General features: G+C 52.3%; 1 protein-coding gene across 1 annotated transcript in view; it reads right to left on the minus strand.

Moving 5' to 3' along the window:
- Positions 1 to 17,778, minus strand: part of QRICH2 (glutamine rich 2) — a 49,153-nt gene that overhangs the window by 6,421 nt on the left and 24,954 nt on the right. Inside the window, exons 13-21 of the mRNA XM_067547781.1 lie at positions 16,944 to 17,066; positions 16,189 to 16,263; positions 15,155 to 15,319; positions 12,891 to 13,012; positions 9,785 to 9,850; positions 7,542 to 7,643; positions 5,623 to 5,835; positions 2,489 to 2,654; positions 119 to 206 (exon numbers count right to left, since the gene is read on the minus strand). Coding sequence (XP_067403882.1) covers positions 119 to 206; positions 2,489 to 2,654; positions 5,623 to 5,835; positions 7,542 to 7,643; positions 9,785 to 9,850; positions 12,891 to 13,012; positions 15,155 to 15,319; positions 16,189 to 16,263; positions 16,944 to 17,066 — 1,120 coding nt within the window. The remainder of the gene's footprint in view (positions 1 to 118; positions 207 to 2,488; positions 2,655 to 5,622; positions 5,836 to 7,541; positions 7,644 to 9,784; positions 9,851 to 12,890; positions 13,013 to 15,154; positions 15,320 to 16,188; positions 16,264 to 16,943; positions 17,067 to 17,778) is intronic.

Below are 17,778 nucleotides of genomic sequence, written 5' to 3' on the forward strand. Positions count from 1 at the left end.
AAATCCCACGTTCCTCAGCCTCTGGCCAGTATGATAAAGAAACAGCTACATTCTACCCACTACAGGACACAGGCCAACAAAGACGCCCCAAAGAAAACACAGAGGATCAGAGACTTACCATTCTTCATTGAAATTGATGGGAGCCTAGTGTCCATCCGCCCTTTGTAGATGTGTCCATCCATGCCCAGGATATCCACCTCTTCATGCTAGGAAGGAAACGCAAAGACGGAACTGGTATTGGCTCCAGTGGTTAAAGTCAGACTTGGGGACAGAGTTCTTTTAAAATGCCCAGTGCTTTTAAAAGAAAACAGTGAAAATCCCTGGGAATGAGCTGGGTGGCATTGGCTCCATCTAACATCCTCCATCGAAACACCACCATTTCAAAGTGGGGTGCAATGCAGACCAGCGATTCGGTAAGAACAGCATCACTGGGGCTCCCTGGCTGTTGCCTCTCAGTGGCTCCAGCTCAATCTGCTCAGTTTGCATGTAAAATGATAGCGTCTCTAACCACCAGCCCCTTCAAACTCAGCTTGGGGGCTGAGCGTCAAGCTGGATTCTTCCCATCCTCAGTCAGAGCTTCGGTCACTGTTGCGCTGATGAGACAAAAGAGAATCCACCGCATGCTGCCAGAACAGGGGTAACTGCAGTAACACCCTATTTCGGTCACTCAGGTCAGCAGATCTGACTCTGAATACACTGGTGGGCAGAGGCTGAGTCAGAAGGGGCTGTTTGTATGTAGCCACCTTCCAGAGTGGGGCCACACATAAACTGTCCCATCCTTGGTGTCCGCACGGTCTTCACAGTCACAGCACTGGTATTGGAGAGAGGGTGAGTGATGCCCAGACTCAATACACACCCGTATCCATTCTCTGAGCGGAGCCCTGCCACTTAAGACCAAATAACATTCTACAGAGACGTAAGCAGGGGCCAGAGACAGCATGGTCCGAAATGTACATGGAAGGAAATTACACCCAGCTGGTCAGATTCTGGCCTTGGAGCCGAAAAAGCTAATAAACACAATGGAGTTATTCTGGATTTCCACAGCTAAAACTGAGAGCTGGGGGTCTCAAGAGTGCCTAAACCACTTAGGAGCCTACATCATGTTGATTTTCAGGGAGCTTTAGGCACTTAATTCACCTAGGCGCATTTGAGAAGGTTACTCTAGATCTATTCCTTCAATCTTGTTTCCTCCACAAAGATCCTCCAAATCCCTCCGTATTCAGGAAGAACTCTGCTTGGAACAAAGGGCTGGATTTTTAACTACCTCGCTCCCATGCTCGGGGCAGGGATATGGGGGATAATCTAGCTTCATTTTCCCCTTATTCTGGGGCTGTGTGTGGGCCTGTCTGGTCTCCAGTATAAACTGGAGCAGCCTCAGGGCTCCTCCGACTTCTACTTCCCACAGCCTCTGGGAAACGGTGACCAGACAGTGCGGTGTACTCCAGCCAAGCCCGACACACTCCCTCTGCCAGTGTAGAAATGTCACACCAGCTCCCACCAGCTGGAAGGTCGCCTGTGCTGGGGTATTCTATGGGGGTGTTTCCAGCCTGTTTAAGGCCCCTTTACAGTGCCAGAGCAACACAAAAAAAGGCTTTCACGTAGCTAAGAACCGGGCCCAAAGGGTTTTCTCCCCCCCACGTTTCCTGACAGATAAAGCATCTCCTATTCCTGGAAGAGCTGGTGCTCTTAAAAAGACCCTGCTGATTCTACACAGCAGCCCTGATCCACCAGCGTTTCCATTCCGACAGCTGCAGATACACACAAGGTACTGGCTAAAGGAAGATTTTTCAAAGCCATACATTGCCAGACGATTACAAAGTTACATTGCCCAGCGGAACCCACAACAGCCCGTTTGTGTCAAGTTGGAAGGGGCCACATGTGTTTTTAGACTTAGATTAGCCACAGTCCTAGCACAGGCAGGTTGCAGCCATTTAAGCAGCGTCTCCTTTAGACCTGCTCTGAGCAGGGTAAGGTGACCTGGGACTTCACATTCTGGCTCAGCATTACTGCTACCGTGGAGCTGACGCTTAGCAACCGAGCGAGGTCTTTGCAACACTTCCCTGGTGTAGTCAAGGCTTACGAGGAGGATACATTTTATTGACTCAAACTGATTAACATGTACACAAGATCCGGACGGGCTCTGGGGCCACCCATCCTGGGATTGTATCTCAGGGACATTTAACTGCTTTTCATGTGATCCAACAGCTGGAAACGGGAGAACGGGCCAGCCCCATGTGACCAGACTGCTCTCTGCCTGGGTACCACCAGCAAGCGCCCTGCAGACTCCAGGGGGGAGCCTCTGAACCTGTTTCTCCCTTGTCTGGCATGGAGCCCAGTGCAAAGACAGCGTAGCACACATCTGGCGTGACCAGGTATTGTTTTACACCCACTTTGCACAGATGTCAATGGTCACACTAGGGCTGGGACAGTGCAGAGTGAGACCATGTTCCTGGTCTCTTCCCTTCCCCACCATCCCAGTCGCTGATACCTTCATCACCGTCAGCAGGGCAGTCTCCTCGGGGTGCACCGGCACACACTGGGCGATTTGCTGCAGCCGCGTGTAGCGCCGGTACGGGTAGGTGAGGGTGTGGTTGCCGCCGCAGCGCCGAGGCACGGACAGGTAGCCGTACTCCGCCATCTCTGCCATCTTGTCACTGTGGGGACAATGAACAGCAACGCTGGAAACTCAGCGAGGTAGCCCCTCCGACAGCCTGGCTCCAGTGCACACTGCTGGCCCCCTGGCAAAACCCAGCTGGCTTCCGGAGTCAAGGCTTTCTATCTACCACTGCAAAAGCCCCCTGCTGCCACGCCCCAACTGTTACCAGTGACCTGTGAGGGGGAAGGAACTCTGTGTGTGGCTTTCGTTGCTGCTTTAAGAGAGACAGAGAAACCTGAAAGGGGTATGGCACTAAAAAAAAAAAATTCTGCATGTTTGTAAACTAGAAATTGCTATCTTGCTTATCCTGTTTTTCCTGGGGACAACTGGAGACCTGGTAAGATCCTGACAGCTGAGACACCGTGAAAGTGATGCCTGATGGTTGAGAGAAGTGACTTTTGTGCAGCTTATTTATATGTGCACACTTTGTGAGCATCTATTTAACTCAAATCCTGACAAAGACTTGGGAGAAAAGCGGTCTTTGTTAAAGTCTGAACACCTTCCTCTCAGCCCTTCATTTATGCGCTGAGAGAGCTCCCAGTCCCTCTGAGATCCCCAAGTCCCCCAACAAAACCAGGGACTTGACATTCCCAATCTTTGTAAGGAGAAAGAACAACAATAAAAACATCTTTTCAGGCTCTTTCTATAAGAAAATAGTATAACAAGTGAACTAGCTTAAATGATTCCCCCCCTCCTTGCAGGTCACCATCAAAGGATGTTGAAAGTGACCCCACTCAGGGATTCTACCATGAGGATACTTCTCCCGGCTGCTACTACTGGACGTGGACACTGAGCTAGCTGGGAACTCCATGAAGATCACAGGGACAGAAAAAAGAAGAGACCTGGAGCGGGAGCTGAGGAAGGGACAGACAGTCTTGGGGTGGGAAAAACAACCTTTTAGCAGCAGGCTGTTCTTGCAGCTGCCTGCGCATCCATGAGGTGCTCTCATGATGAGATCCATGTTACCTGAAGCAGCTGGGACATAAGACCAGGGGTATTAGGCAAAGAGAAACGCTCTCTCCTCAGGACAGCCCATTGGACTCTTTGAGTCTCCCCTGACCTGTAGAGAGGAGTCCAAGCTGCCAAACTGGATCCAAATTCAAGACTTTCTCCAAAGTCTGGATCCAGGTTTTCGGCTCAGCCTGCTGGAGCTGGGGCTGTGAAGCTTGGCTCCAGATCCGAACTGCTCCAGAATCCAGTGTGTTCAGGGCTGGGTTTGGACCCATCATCTCTATGATTTAGGGCCCACCGCAGTGAGGGAGAAACCCGTTGGCTGGAGCCAGACGCAATGTGGGCAGGTGCCAAACAAGTCCCTCCCACACGCCTTTCACTCCAGACCCAGGCCTCCCAAGCAGACCCGACCAGTCATTCCAACCTTCGGGGAGGGCTCAGTCCTGCAATGTGCTCTGCACCCTCATTCCCACTAACTTGAATGGGAATCGGGTGCAGAAGGCCATCAGTCCTTGCCAGGATCAGGCCCTTCGCAAGGGACCCCATGTGCCGACAGGCCACGCTCAGACTCCTTTTCATTTGTGCCTGGATAACCCAGCCGGGGGTCTCCAGAGGAGACAGGCCCATTGTCCTAACCCACGGAGCCGTCGCCATTACAGCGCTGGCGTCCGCAAGGTTTGCTCCTCCGGCAGCTGAGCTGCAGGCACAGGAAAACACACGCACGCTGAGCAGCTCCAGGGTGAGGGAAACAGATGTACAGAGTGGGAAGGGGGCAGCCTGGGGACACACCCGGCTCACAGGCCCAGGCTCAATCCGGGCTGAAAGCGGGGTGCGCAGCACCAGCACAAACAGGACGGCGGAGCCCAAAGGACAGACACACAGATCAAGGGGCCCGGCAGCAGGGGACGCAGGAGGCGGAGGCCCCCCTTGCTGATGGTAACTGATGTTGCGGGCCTGCCCTGTGGTGCACCCAGTTAGAGGGGGGCAGCAGGTGTCTAAAGAGCAGCGCGGTCAATGCGGAGTGGGAGACTCTGGCCCGTCTCAAATACACCCGTTACCAGCACTGAGGCTCTCTCACAAGCGGAAGAGCCACTGGCTGATGTGAGCAGCTGCCATGACAACAGACGCAGAATGGCCTTCATCACAACTCAAGCCGAACAAAAATTCCCTCACCTGAACTCTTCTGGTGTCTAAAGGCCAGGGTGACTATGAGGAGCTGTTTCTATTGACCCCTGCCCCCCCCAATGCTTGGTGTGTTTATCAGCCCCACCCTCACATGCCAGCCCTAGGATCAGACTGGATCCCGTTTGTACCATGATGAGTAGTCACGCCAGCTAGGATAAAAGTCTGTAAGCGATATCAACGGTCATGCTTCAGGGGCAGAAGCCAACCGCTAACCATTCGGGGTTATTTAGGGAAGAACTGTCCCTATAGGCAGGTTATTCTATACCAGTCCTTTGTAGGGTTCTTGCAATTTCTTTTGGAGCATTTGGCACTTGCCACGGCTGGAGACAAGCTACTGGACTAGCTGGACCATTGGTTTGAGTAAGTCGTGTGTGCCTACGGTGTCGCAGAAGGCCTGGCCCCCGGCTGATCACGTTGTCTGCTTTGCTGAATCGCTAACCCTCTCGTGCAGGATGCCCGAGGACTCTCCTGCAGCATGGTACCCTCTCCTCGGGGTGGCCTGCAGGGGAGAGAGCTTCCTCAGCAGGTACAGGGCTGAGCCTGTCTGTATCTGAGATTTGCGCTATAGCAAAGTCAAGACACTCCAGCAAGGGAAGTGAGATACATCCAGCCGTGCTCCACGCCCCAGGAAAGCCCTCCACAGGCTCAGGCTGTGTGTTATGTAAGACCGGGGCCAGGCTGATGACTGCCGTCACCCGAGGCTCTCCTGGCAGGTATCACTTTGCCTTATCAGCATATGTGCCCGAGGCCCTTCTTGTGGGCTGGGATAAGAACCCCCTTCCCCCCCATCTCTCTGTCTGCATACTCACTACTCAGACCTGCTCTCCTACCGTTTGTTATAGTGGCCTGGGCTGAGACACTGCGACTGCATTATCTCCCTGATCATCTGACTGCTGGCCTTCGCCGAGCCCCCAAAGTGGATCTGCACCTTCTCTATGTCCATGAGCATCTTGGAGTGGATGCTGCGCAGCTTGCCGAGGCCTGCGCTCTTCTCCAGCTGGAGCACATCCAAGCGAGGATAGGAGCTGGGCCCTAACTTCAGACTGGGGTGGAGGAGGAGATGCAGTCAGAGGGGAAAGCAAAGGAGAAGTCGCAGGGTTACCCAGGGCTGGGACGCTGTCCGAGCCAATCCCCCCCAAGCCTTGCTCACACGACTAGTCCCATGGGCTCCGATGAGGGCTGCCCACAGGAGGGAGGGTGGCAGGATCGGGCTGATACAGTTGCACAAGGACCCGGAGGACAGGTGAGCCGGGCTGTACCAGCCCATTTGAATCCTGGGAAAGGCAGGTGAAGCCCAACACAAGAGCAAAGCCCTGCCCTCCTCAGGTGGGGAGGGGCCACAGCCTAGCTGAGTCCTAGGGCCCACCCCCAAATGAAAGTCCCCGCCCCCTCAGGTGAGGGCGGAGCCACAGACGGACAGTGCTGGAGACTGAACTCCTCCCATCTGCTAAGCAGGGCTAGAGCAGAGCCGGCTGGCCCCATGCAGCCCTGCAGATGAGCCGCAGCCCTGTGGAGCCGTGACCGCTCAGCGCTGAGAGTGCTTTTCACTCTCCAGGACATATTCAGCCCTTTGCCTCCCGGAGGAGACGTCTGCCAAACGGGACCACGGGTGCTGGGTTCTCTTGTGTGACTACATCTCCCCTGGGCTGAGACCCCACAAAACTCATTGTAGACCGGCCGAAATGGCTCGTTCTCTGCCCTAGAAAAGTGCTTTGGGTTTCCCTGTTGGCGTGACGTGGGTGTGGGCGCCACCCGGCAGCGAGTTTGGGGCTGCGCTCATGCCCACAACCTGCTACCGTCACAGCTGGAGGATTGTCAAAGGTTTCTTCTTCTACGGTTGTGAGGCTGAGGGGGAAAGGGCCAGTCAACCCCTTGCAAATGTCTGTAGGGCCAACGTCTGCTCTCACGGACACCAGCGCAACCCCAAGGAGATCAGGGAGGTTGATGGGTGTGAGATCCTAGGGATGCCCCCTCCCGATTCCTGACTAGGACTTTTGAACAACCAAAGCAATGGTCCCTAGAGAAACCACCCCCAAGTTTATAGTGAGCCCAGCCGGGGCTGGGACAGGACCGGACCTTGGGAGTGTAATGACCGCTGCATACATACTCATGCCGTACAGACACTTCGGTACCTCACCCGCAAGCCTCAGTGCCTCGATTTAAGGGGCAGTCCAGTAATCTGGGCCATAACACACAGGTGTCCCTGACAGCAGCCCAGGCCCATACGTAATTTACAACAGTGGGGATAAATTTGCCTCCTGCTCTCAATGACCCGCAGGGGTCGGCATTACAGCTCTGGGTTTCAGGAAGCACGAACTGAAACCGAGCTGCATCATAGCAGCAGCACAAGGGGTCAGCGCATTGGAGCCCCGGGCAGGACAGTGCAGTCGGCTCTTCTCCTAGGAAGAGGAGACGTGCAGTAGGGTGATACCTACCCCTGCCCCGTCGGGGAAAGGAGGGAGAATCACCCCCCATCCGCTCATTCCCAGACCGACAGAAATGGAAGGCAGGCCTGAGAAAGGTGTCACTTGGCCGGAAGGCGCGAGCTGCTGGCGTTCGTCAAACCTGGTTAACACCAGAAGCCTGCACTAGCACAGGAACCTCTACGCAGCCGCCGCTCCCAGTGGGGATGGAGAGCTCTTCACCTGGTCCCTCGACCCCCCCACCCGATCGTCCCGGCCCCGCCCACACACGTGAAGCCCAACACACAGGAGTAAAGGCCCCTCCCTCCCTCCCTCGGGCACCGTACTTGCGGGTGTGCTGCCGGATTTGCTCCAGTTCGTAGATGGTGTAGGGCCGGATGGAGCGGTGAGACGGTAACCCCGGCACGGAGGGGAGGGTCATGATGGTCCTGGTGAGTCAATAAGCAAAGGGGTCAGGGGAAGAAGAGGAATCAAAACGTCCCTAGTTATTAAATCCACTGCCTGGCCCGTCTGGGGCTGGCCATGTGTCCCGGGGTGGGGGGTGGATCTCATTCTCAGCCCCTCGTCTATATTTGGCACATGGTCACATCCCGCCGGAGCTGCCCTCCAGCCGGGGGCACACGCGAAGCCTGGAGAGTGAGAATCTTCCTAGGAGGGGAAGCCTGCCTGCACCGTGTCCTGGATTGAATCCTCCTCTCCCATCGCTGCTCCAGGGCCAGCGCTAGGAGGAGTTTACTGGGCCTTAAAGCATGGAGGATCAGCATCAGCACCACAGAGGCTCTAGTCCCTGCCCGTCATGAGACCTCAGTTACACCCAGGCTTCTTCATGCCCCTCGGGCAGGGTGAAGGGGTCTGAAAGTAGGCAGAAACGGCTCCCAGAGAAAATCTCTTGGAGAAAGGGCCTCCCTGACCTGTGAAGAGATTTTTTTGGGGGGAAGAGGGGGACTCTACGCCAGCCCCTGGCACAGAGGTGGGTCAGGATCACACTGGGGGCATAGCCATAGTGCACTGCACTAAAGCTAGGCCCTGCTTCCTAGGGACCACGGGAAGCGGAGCTTAAGTTAGAGCAGCCTAAGGGCTGCTCTCATTTACGATGGGCCGGGGCAGGTTTGTGCAAGGCTCCAGAATGTGGGAAGTGCAAAAGGTGTTTACATTTATCTTTGCCCCCGGCCCCTCCCACACCTAACCACCCCCGGCCAGTGCAGGAATGCAGTAACTACTATCAGGGCAACTGCATCTGAAGTTTACACTATTCTGGCGACTGTTCTTGCTTTCCCACTTCAGCGTCAATCACATTTTAGCCTCTGATATGTCAGAGTTAGTCAGGCTTTATATATTTGATCACTGCTCTTCCAAGTTTGCATGTGCTATGAAGCCTTCGTTTCTAGCACTGGGGATTGGAGCACCCCACAGTGAGTGTCTCACAGCAAGGGTCGGGGAGGATGAGCACCAGAGAATGGTTATTTTATAATCCCCTTTGTAGCACTTTCTGTTGACAAAGCTTCACATTCATTAACTTAATTAATTGACTGAGAGGTCAATATAATATCGTCACCCCCATTTTACAGCCCAGAACTAGGAGAGATTAAATGACTCTCCCAAGGTCACACACTGAGTCAGTGGCAGAGCTGGACGGGACCCAGATTTTCCATTTTGTGAGCAATTCCCCACAATCAACATTTTTTCTCCGGTTCCAAAATGGGGGGAAAATATTAGAAATCTCCCGCAAAGCAAAATTCCATTTTTTTTGGTTCTGATTTTGGTGTTTTAAATTTTATTCTTTTCCAGTACAAAAGAAACATCAGAACAAAAAGCTGTTCTGAAATCAAACCCAAAAGGTTCCCTTCCGAAACAGCCGCCATGGCACGTTCCGACATGGAAACGCTTTGCGCCGGGGGCTTTTTTAAACGGATTTTTTGTCAGCAACGACGTGTTTCACTGTCCAAGAATGGACATTTTCTGATGGAAAAACGTTCCACTGGAAAACATCCGACCAGCTCGACCAATGGCAGTGCTGGGACGCCAATACAGGAGGTTCTGGCTTCCAGCTGTAGGGTCAAACCACTGGAGCAAGGCTTTTACCCCTTGTACCAAAACCACCCCCTTTTCTCTCCTCAATGGTTTCTGCCAGTGAACCTTATTATTGCCCCTAGTTGCACTGGGGAGGTTTTCTGCACATCAAGGGCCAGAAACTTGCTTAAACTGAAACGTAAGCTCCACTAGGAACTTTGAGCGGCGCCCCCAAAAAGTAGCTTCCGATCCCATGTTTGGAATACCCTGCGAGGCTGCACAGGCCCAGCGGTGTGAAAACTAGGGGGGGGAGGTGGGGCATTCGTGCATTCGTTTCCCACCCCAACATGGGGGAAATACATCACTGCCCCTCTTCCCCACCCCATTTCTTCCCCCTAGGATTTAATCCATGTCACTGATACAACTGGGAACTAAGAGGCCACGAGCGGTGGCTGCTCGCCAGCCCCACCTATACGGGGCCGCAGCACTCTGGAGAGCCACAGTTACGCCAGTAAAACATTTGCATCCATGTCCTCAGGGAACACGGCCCAGTACTTACGGGCCCGGCACCACCATTTCCAGTGGTCTGTCGCAGGAAAGGCAGTGGAAATGAGCCATCAGTCTTCTGTGGGGATGAAACCAGACATGTGAATCATTGCAGGCTTGGGCATAGGGGCCAACCATTTCTTTGGATCTGTGCTAAGGACAATAGGACTGAATAAGAAGTGACAGAGCCCCAAGCCCAGAGGACCCCTGAGTAGCCACAGAGGGTACTAGAAACGGTGACCTGGAGCATTACATGGGCCATGAAATATTGTTTGACCATATCAGCAATACCCTGCCTAGGAAACTAATTTTATACAAGGAACTATGTAGGTATTTCTATGTACTGGGCCAGATCCTCGGCTGGTGTGAATGAGCACAGCTTCATTCCTTTCACTGCATCTCCCGACCCCAGTTCTGGATCTGGCAGGTTATTTTCAATAGATCATGACGATAATACTCTGAGTTACCCAGATGAAAGGGGCTATGCTTGTAAGCATGGGGACTCTCATTTTGTGCCGTGTTTGTCCAGCACCTAGCACAATGGAGTCGTGGGCATGACCAGGGCTCTGAGGCACTACAGTAATACAAATAATACAACAAGAAGAAGGGCAAAGTTGGCCCATTAACTCTTTCCACATCCCCTGTGAAGTGGGCCAATATCATTAGCCTCATTGCAGGGGTGGGGAAGGGACTTGCCCAAGGTCACACAGCAAATCAGTGGCAGGCTCGGCGGTCTGGACTCCAACTCTCCTGCGCTAACCACTATCTGATGTTGCCAGTGGAATTACGTTTTGTCGCACATGTAAATCTTGCCCCAATAACTGCTATAAAATCATTTTCTACCAGGCACTGTGTGTTACACATCTATCTATGGATGTGAAATTGACACCCATGTTCCTACTACTGTACACGTTGGCTTTTACACACCACACCTCGTCTGCAGTTCCATCAGCATTAAACACACCAGTAAAAATGTGCTTAAAAGCACCTATAACTTGGCATAGATCTGTGATGAAGGGGTGGAATTCTGCACCTACATAAACCTTAGGCAACCCTATTAAAACTGGGGGAGGGGGAAGAGGGCACAGAACCAGGACCCAGATCTGCACCTTCAGAGAGCAGGTAGCTAAGAATCCCAAGCCCAGAACAATCTTCCTCCTAATCACTTGTAACAATAAAGCCAGGAGAGGGTCATGAGTCAGCAACAGGCATTAATGAAAACCTGCCCTGAGTTGCTGGAAAAGCACAATCAGTCTGGCAGGGACTGAGTGGCAGATCTGAACTGGCCCGTTCATTTAAAGATCACCCTAAAGGCACAACTGATATCAATGACACGGACACCCCAGTGGCACTGGAATCATTTTTATAGTGGAGGTGCTGAAAGCCATTGAACAAAACTGTGACCCCTGTATAGGATGGAAACCACTTCAAGCTGCACCCCCAGCACCTGTAGTTCCACCAGCACCCTGGCACCCCTGTCTTCCCCCGACAGATTGCCTGATGCTAGCATCAGAGTTTGCTTTTATTTTCCACTTCTTTCAGTGGATCTGATGTTAGGGTCAATAAAGGGATAGAAAATAACAGGCAGCCCCTGGGAGAGAGCACACGTGTCTGTGTGTGGGCTGGAAATAGGACTCTGGATGTCAGATCCGATCAGTGTCTTAAACAACATGTGGGCCATACAAGACTGTTATTGTGTCATCTGGCTAACAGGGTTCAACTAGGATGACCGGATGTCCTGATTTTATAGGGACAGCCCCAATATTCAGGACGTTGTCTTATATAGGCACCTATTACCCCACACCCCTTGTCCCAATTTTTCACATTTGCTATCTGGTCACCCTAGGTTCAACAGAAACCACCAGTTTTCATTCCTATGGCAACTCCTGCAGTGTATGCACACGTCCCTTGGACCTAAACACTGAACAAGGGTGCCCTCTGGTGGCCCTATCTAGGGGACAACTCACAACTGGTGGCAAATCAATTAGTTGGTATGAAAGTTTCACTTTACTTCTTTCATCCTAGGATGGATCTCAAAGCACTTTGCGAACGTTGACGCAGCTTTAGGAGCAACCCCCTGAAGTTCTTATGTAAATATTACACAGGAGTAACCTGAGGCAGAGAGAGGCATTAAGGGGCTTCCCCCGAAGACACAATGAATCTGGCCAGAGCGAGGAAGAAAAGCCATGAGTCCCAATCTCCTTCTGTAATCACTGAACCATACATACACCTTCCTTCACATATTCCTCCAAATGGCTCTGTCTGAAGAGGCAGCTTTCTATCTTGTATCAGGGCTGTGTACAGCAGCCCATCCCCATCGTACCTGATGGCCTTCCACATAAAATCAGTAGCAACACTGACCCCCCAGTGCACTTCAAGAGCCACCAGCTCTTAGGTTTCAATTCTCAACCCTTTAGGACAGGATTTTTCAAGCCTGTGTAAGGGATTTAGGTGCCTGTTCATTTCCAGTCCCTTCGCCAGCTTTGAAAACCTCCATCATCGTCGTTAACAGCCTCCCTGTTCTGCAACAGAGCTTCTGCCTGCAACAGAATGACAGGCGCAAAGAAGCCGGTAACACCTTTAGGCAGGGGGTGCTGGAAATTTTTTTTATAGTGGGGATGCCATTGAACCAAACTGTAAAATCTGTATATAATGGAAACCACTTCAAACCAGGGGGTGTGGTAGCACCCCCAGCATCCAAGCCTTTAGGTCAGGAAAGTTGCAATAGTATTTGAATAGACTAGCACTAGAAGAATCCTAAGGCCTGGTCTACACACATTTTTTATACCCGTAGAGCTATGTTGGCTAGGAGTGTGATTTTTTTTTTACCAGCAGTGTACTAGTACAAGCTCTAGTGTGGACACAGTTATGCCAGTATAAAGTTGCCTTATACTGATATAGTTATTCCCCTTCCTGTATGGGAACAGCTGTAATGGTAGAAGCATATTTATATTGGTCTAATTACATCCACACTAGGGGGTTCTAGTGCTTTCACTATCCCAGTATGGTTACAGTGGTACAACTTCTGTGTAGATAAGCCCCAAGAGAAGTCTGAGACCAATCCCTTGCTCTGAAGTGTTGCTCTAAAGCTGTAGCTGTCTATCTCCAGATGTGCTTACCTCCTAATTCCAGCAGCATCATCTGCTTCATACTGTGGAGACCTCTCCTTCAGCTGTTTCCGGATGGTCTTCCAGCGCTCTTCCAGCTGCTGTCTGAAGGGATCTAATTCCATGCGGTCCAGCTGCAAGACAATGCACAGTTTGTAAAACAGCTCTGTGCGTATTTGTGTACAAATGGCTCACCGATGATTTACACGAGATATGAGATAATAATGAGACATGATGGTCTAACAAGGGTTCAAAGGCAGTGAATACCCAGGAGATGAGAGATGCTCTTTAAAGGGAGACTGGGAGATAGAAGCAGGAGCTGTTGGATGAAACTAGGCAAAGGAAACCATAGGCCATCAGATCTCACCCTGAGGACATTTCCCTTTCTATTCAGACTGGAATGGCGTCTCAAGAAAAGCAGTGGAAGCTCCATCACTGGGGCCATTTGGAATAAGATGGGAGGAAGTGCTAGGAAATGTACCGCAGAGAGCAATCTTGTATTGCTGGCAGTGATCTAACACAGAGGGGGACCTTTCCATCTTTACCTCCTAAGATTCATAGACCAGCTGAACATCCACAGATCACCCCTAAGCGATGAGACAGCAGCAGGGCACCAAGAGCAATGCCACAAGGGCAGCACATCAAACAAGAGGGGCAATTCTGCTCGGCCCACAGTCAGGCAGGTACCACAGTTTAGCGCAACTGAATCGGTATTACCACTTCATGGCCCAGTAAGGGCACCTGTTTGCAGGTTTCCAGATCCCCAGCTGTTGCTTCTCTTGGGTGGAGACTCGCCTCTCACTCCCTTCTGACCGGGTATTTCCAGGCTGGACATTCCCTGCCTTTGCTGCTTATTTCCCAGCACAGACAGGTTGTCCAAGGGCACCTGCTTGCTTTTCTCTTCCGAGACAGTGAACAGGTATCACTGCTACAGTTATAAGTGCCACACAGTTCTTTCCAGGCAAGCCTATTTGATTCTTAAGGTAAAAACCACGACTGAGAAAACATGTTAAAAACAAAGAACGTCTACGCACGCTAATAATCTTATCAGAGCTCACCCCAACTCTCACATGGGCTCTGACAGGAGCAGTCCTTTAAAACCCCACCCCAGGGGTTTCCTTGTGATTTCAAGTTCATCAGAACTTGGGCTCAGAACAAGCACCCCGTCTTATGGGGTCTCCCCTAAGGACTGGGGCCCACTGTGGACCAGGGGTCCTGATGGTTGGCTGGGTCAGGAAGAAGGCCCTGAACCAGTTTAAAACCAGGCTGTTTATCCAGAACTCTCTCTTTGTCTGTTGGTCCCTGGAGTTTGAACTGGTACACGCCAGCCTGCCCAGGGGGCTGGTTTCTCTGGAGATGTTACAACTTGAGTGAACTTGCCGAATCACTCGCTGCTGTTCTTCCCTTCACCTCTCCCACGGAAATACAGACAACCCCACTGCAAAACACACACAACTGCATTTTTAATACAACTGGCGCCACAGGAATTAACCCAAGTCAACGACCTTCATTCAGGATATTGCAGGGCATTGTTACAATTCCACCACAGGGGGCACAACGGACAGGCCTGGGCAATGCAGCGCCATGCGAAAGAGGGAGGGACTGGAGAGAGGAAAACAAAACGTCATGTCTGGCTTAGCACCAGCGGGCTCAGCATTGTCAAAGAATCCTTTGCCCCAAGGAGTGCCCGGTTTAAGGACTAAACACATAGGAGGCAGGACGCATTGGGGCACATCTCCTGCACCCTCCCTGAGGCCAGCAGCAGCTGGATGAGATCTGGCTCTGCAGGGCAGCTGTCGCAGACTTGGCTTGTAGCAATCTGTTCCCACAGCACTCCTAGCATGCATGACAAAGCCGCCTTGCTCATGAGCTCAGGCCTGGATCTATTACAGGAGGGAGAGGCAGAAGGAAGCGAGAGTGAAATACAAAACACTGCTGGCCGGGGTCCCATGTACACCAGGGCCCCTTTGCAATGGTCTGGCAGCATGAAGAGGCCTCAAAGTGGTTGTGAGAGCATAACTTTTGCTTTCTTTAAGGCCCCAGAGTGGTGTAAATGGGCTCTAGGGAAAACAGGACCCAGGCCCTGCATGAAAACATTGGTAAAACCCCAGCAGTTATCGCAGATACACAGTGCTTAGAGTGGCCCAAGTACAGCACCTTGCTTTGCTACAAACTGGGCAAAGTTCCTTCCGCCATCTGTCCTCCCTGTGGCTGGCAGCTGGCTAGCACACTGGGTGGGGCCGTGAGCCACCGCAGAAGGCACGTCTCCCGCTTACCTTGGAGTCCATCTCCAGCAAGATTTTGTCGAGCACTTTGTGCCAGTCCTGCTCCTGCCCGCTCATCTTATTCAGCAAATCCTGCATCATCTTATTAAGCTGCTCCGTGGTGGCATCAAACTGGGTGCGACTGACTTTGCCAGCCAGGGCGATCTTGTCTGCTTTCTGGCAAGGGGGAAAGGAAAGAGAGTGATGGGGGTGGGAGGAGGAATCTGAGCTTGATGCAGGGGCCGGGCACAAGAGAGAGACATGCCACACAGCATTCCCGCTCCACAGGGCCCCACGTGAGCATACAGCTTCCCCTCTCCACTCACCATGAAGAGACACCCCTACCTCCCTCCCTCCACAATCAAGGCTCAGGAGCTCCGAGTAAGGTCTCCATCCTTCAACTCTGTCCATCTTCTTTCTCCCCCTTCCTTTTGCTCATTTAAATCAGGATCTTCTTCATCAAAGCAGATGCCGCCACAGCATTTCAGAGCTCAGAAGAGTTTGCCGGCCTGGGACAGCTCCTCAGGGATACCCCAGGAGGACTCTAGCATGGATCCTCCTCTTGCATACTCTAGTATAGGTCACGGGAGTAGCTGCACTCAGCACCTCTGAAAGCTCAAGGTGTCTCATTCAGACACTGAGCAACTGAGGCAACCAAAATCAGGAGCCGCCCCTGACAATTCTGGCTTCTGCAGAGCTAATATAAGTGTAACAGTGTGTGTGTGAGTGACAGAGCGTCTCCTTAGGTAATGTTGCATCTAGAGGATGTAAAATGCTCTATGAATTCTAAATAATAATATTTAGCACTTTTCATCAGTAGATCTCAGAGCAATCGACAACGCGGGCGTCATTATTCCCATTTAAAACAGAGTCACAGAGAGGTGAAGGGACTTGCCCAAGTCCTACACAGCAGAGTCAGGACAGATCCCAGCCCTCTAGTCTGGGATCGCAGCCGGTGGACTACACCATCTCCCATTGAATAGAGCCTAAATGTGCCTCTCCTGTGCCTAGGCAAGAGACCATGTGCATCTGTCACACCCCCTTACCACGTCAATTTCCGTCTCCAGATGCTCTTTGTCTGCTTTTTCCTTTTCCAACTTCTCCAGTGACTGGAAGAGAAGCTTTAAAGAACACAGAAGAGGAGGAGATGAAAACCGGTCAGAGAATGGGAAGGCTGAGATTACCGTATGGTCCTTATCTCCCAGATCCTCAGCAGTACCTGGGGCTCAGATATCTTGAACCATCACTAAACACAACAGCAGGGTGGTGAACGGGCACATCTGGGCCTAGTCAGTCTAAGGACCTGTAGACCGGAAGGCTGTCTATGCGGATGTTCCCTGCCTGCCCGTCACTTCTTGCTCTCCAGAGGACGCTGACCCTAGTAGAGACTCACTGTGCATCAGGCCCCCCGGTGTCTGGCACCGAGTGTTTTAATGCCTGTGGTGGGCATCACATCTCTGGGGCCGGTCTCTGATTACAGGCTCAGTAAATCCCTGGTGTATCCTGATAGGCAGCTCAGTGGCATGATTCACGGTCTCCTCCACCACTGGACATTGGACTAGGAAAGTATGGCTCAGGGGCTAATGAGTCCAGAGCCACCTACCTACACTCTGCACTAGCTAGAGCCTCAGATGGGCTGGGTTCTCCCAGGGCAGGAGACAGGGGTCTTTGTCTCCTCTGCCCATCGCTTTGTTTTCCTTGCTAACAAGCATCCGTGATGAGGACAAATAGGATTAAGAGCAATCCTGATTACCAAGCAACCCAAACCCTTGGCACGGACAAGCCCCCTGCAGCCACTTACAGTGATGTCTTTCTCCTTTTGGCGATGGTCTTCTATGAGGTTCCCTGTGGTGGCATTGAGATTCTCGCAGTCTCCTTGCACCTGGATGATGGTGTTTTGGATGCGATTCAGCAGCTCCTCATCCTGATGCAAAGGCAACAGCAGGGGGAAGAAGAAGCTGCGTCATGGATAATGGCTGCCGGACACAAAGCCTTCGAACCACAGTGCAGGCATGGCACGGCAAGAGGCCTCACCAGAGCGCCTCGTCCCTCACGTGGAGGGCCCTCCTCTGCTGCTGGGGGAGCAGTTCTCCATGGCCCAGCCAGCGCTCGGCTTCACCGCTGAGACTGCCCGCGGCAAATGTGCTTTTGGCGACAGACACCCACTCGCCTGGACATGGAGATCTGGATCAACAACACGCGTCACACAGGCCACTCACACGCCAACCGGGGAAAAGATTCTCAGCCACTACTAGTGACCGAGAGGGGCCAGGCTCCACAGACAACTCTTCGCCAGTCTCCAGTCCCCCTTGGGCAGAATGATATTTGGGGTATCCAGGACCCATCCTTCCTGCTGGACATAGTCCAGATAAAAAGTGGCCCCCTGTGTCAGCCAAGCAAAGGGCTCCGTCAGTCTGGAGTTCTGCGCCAGCACCCACGGGTTGTCCTGGAACCGGCTAAGTAAGAATCTGTTTGATTCCCTGAGCCTTCCTTTCAGGAGTGATATTTACAGCATTCCTAGTGCTGGCTCTTGCTGTGGCAGACTGTGCTTTCACAAGAGGGTGCGTACACCAGACACGCAAAGCCAGCACCTGTCTGCACTGTCACTGGTCCCCCAGCTCTCAGATCTGTTTGTG

This window comes from Emydura macquarii, unplaced genomic scaffold (assembly GCF_026122565.2).
Source record: "Emydura macquarii macquarii isolate MOO-44397 ecotype Brisbane River unplaced genomic scaffold, CSIRO-AGI_Emac_v2 contig_1230, whole genome shotgun sequence".
Taxonomy (NCBI): domain Eukaryota; kingdom Metazoa; phylum Chordata; order Testudines; family Chelidae; genus Emydura; species Emydura macquarii.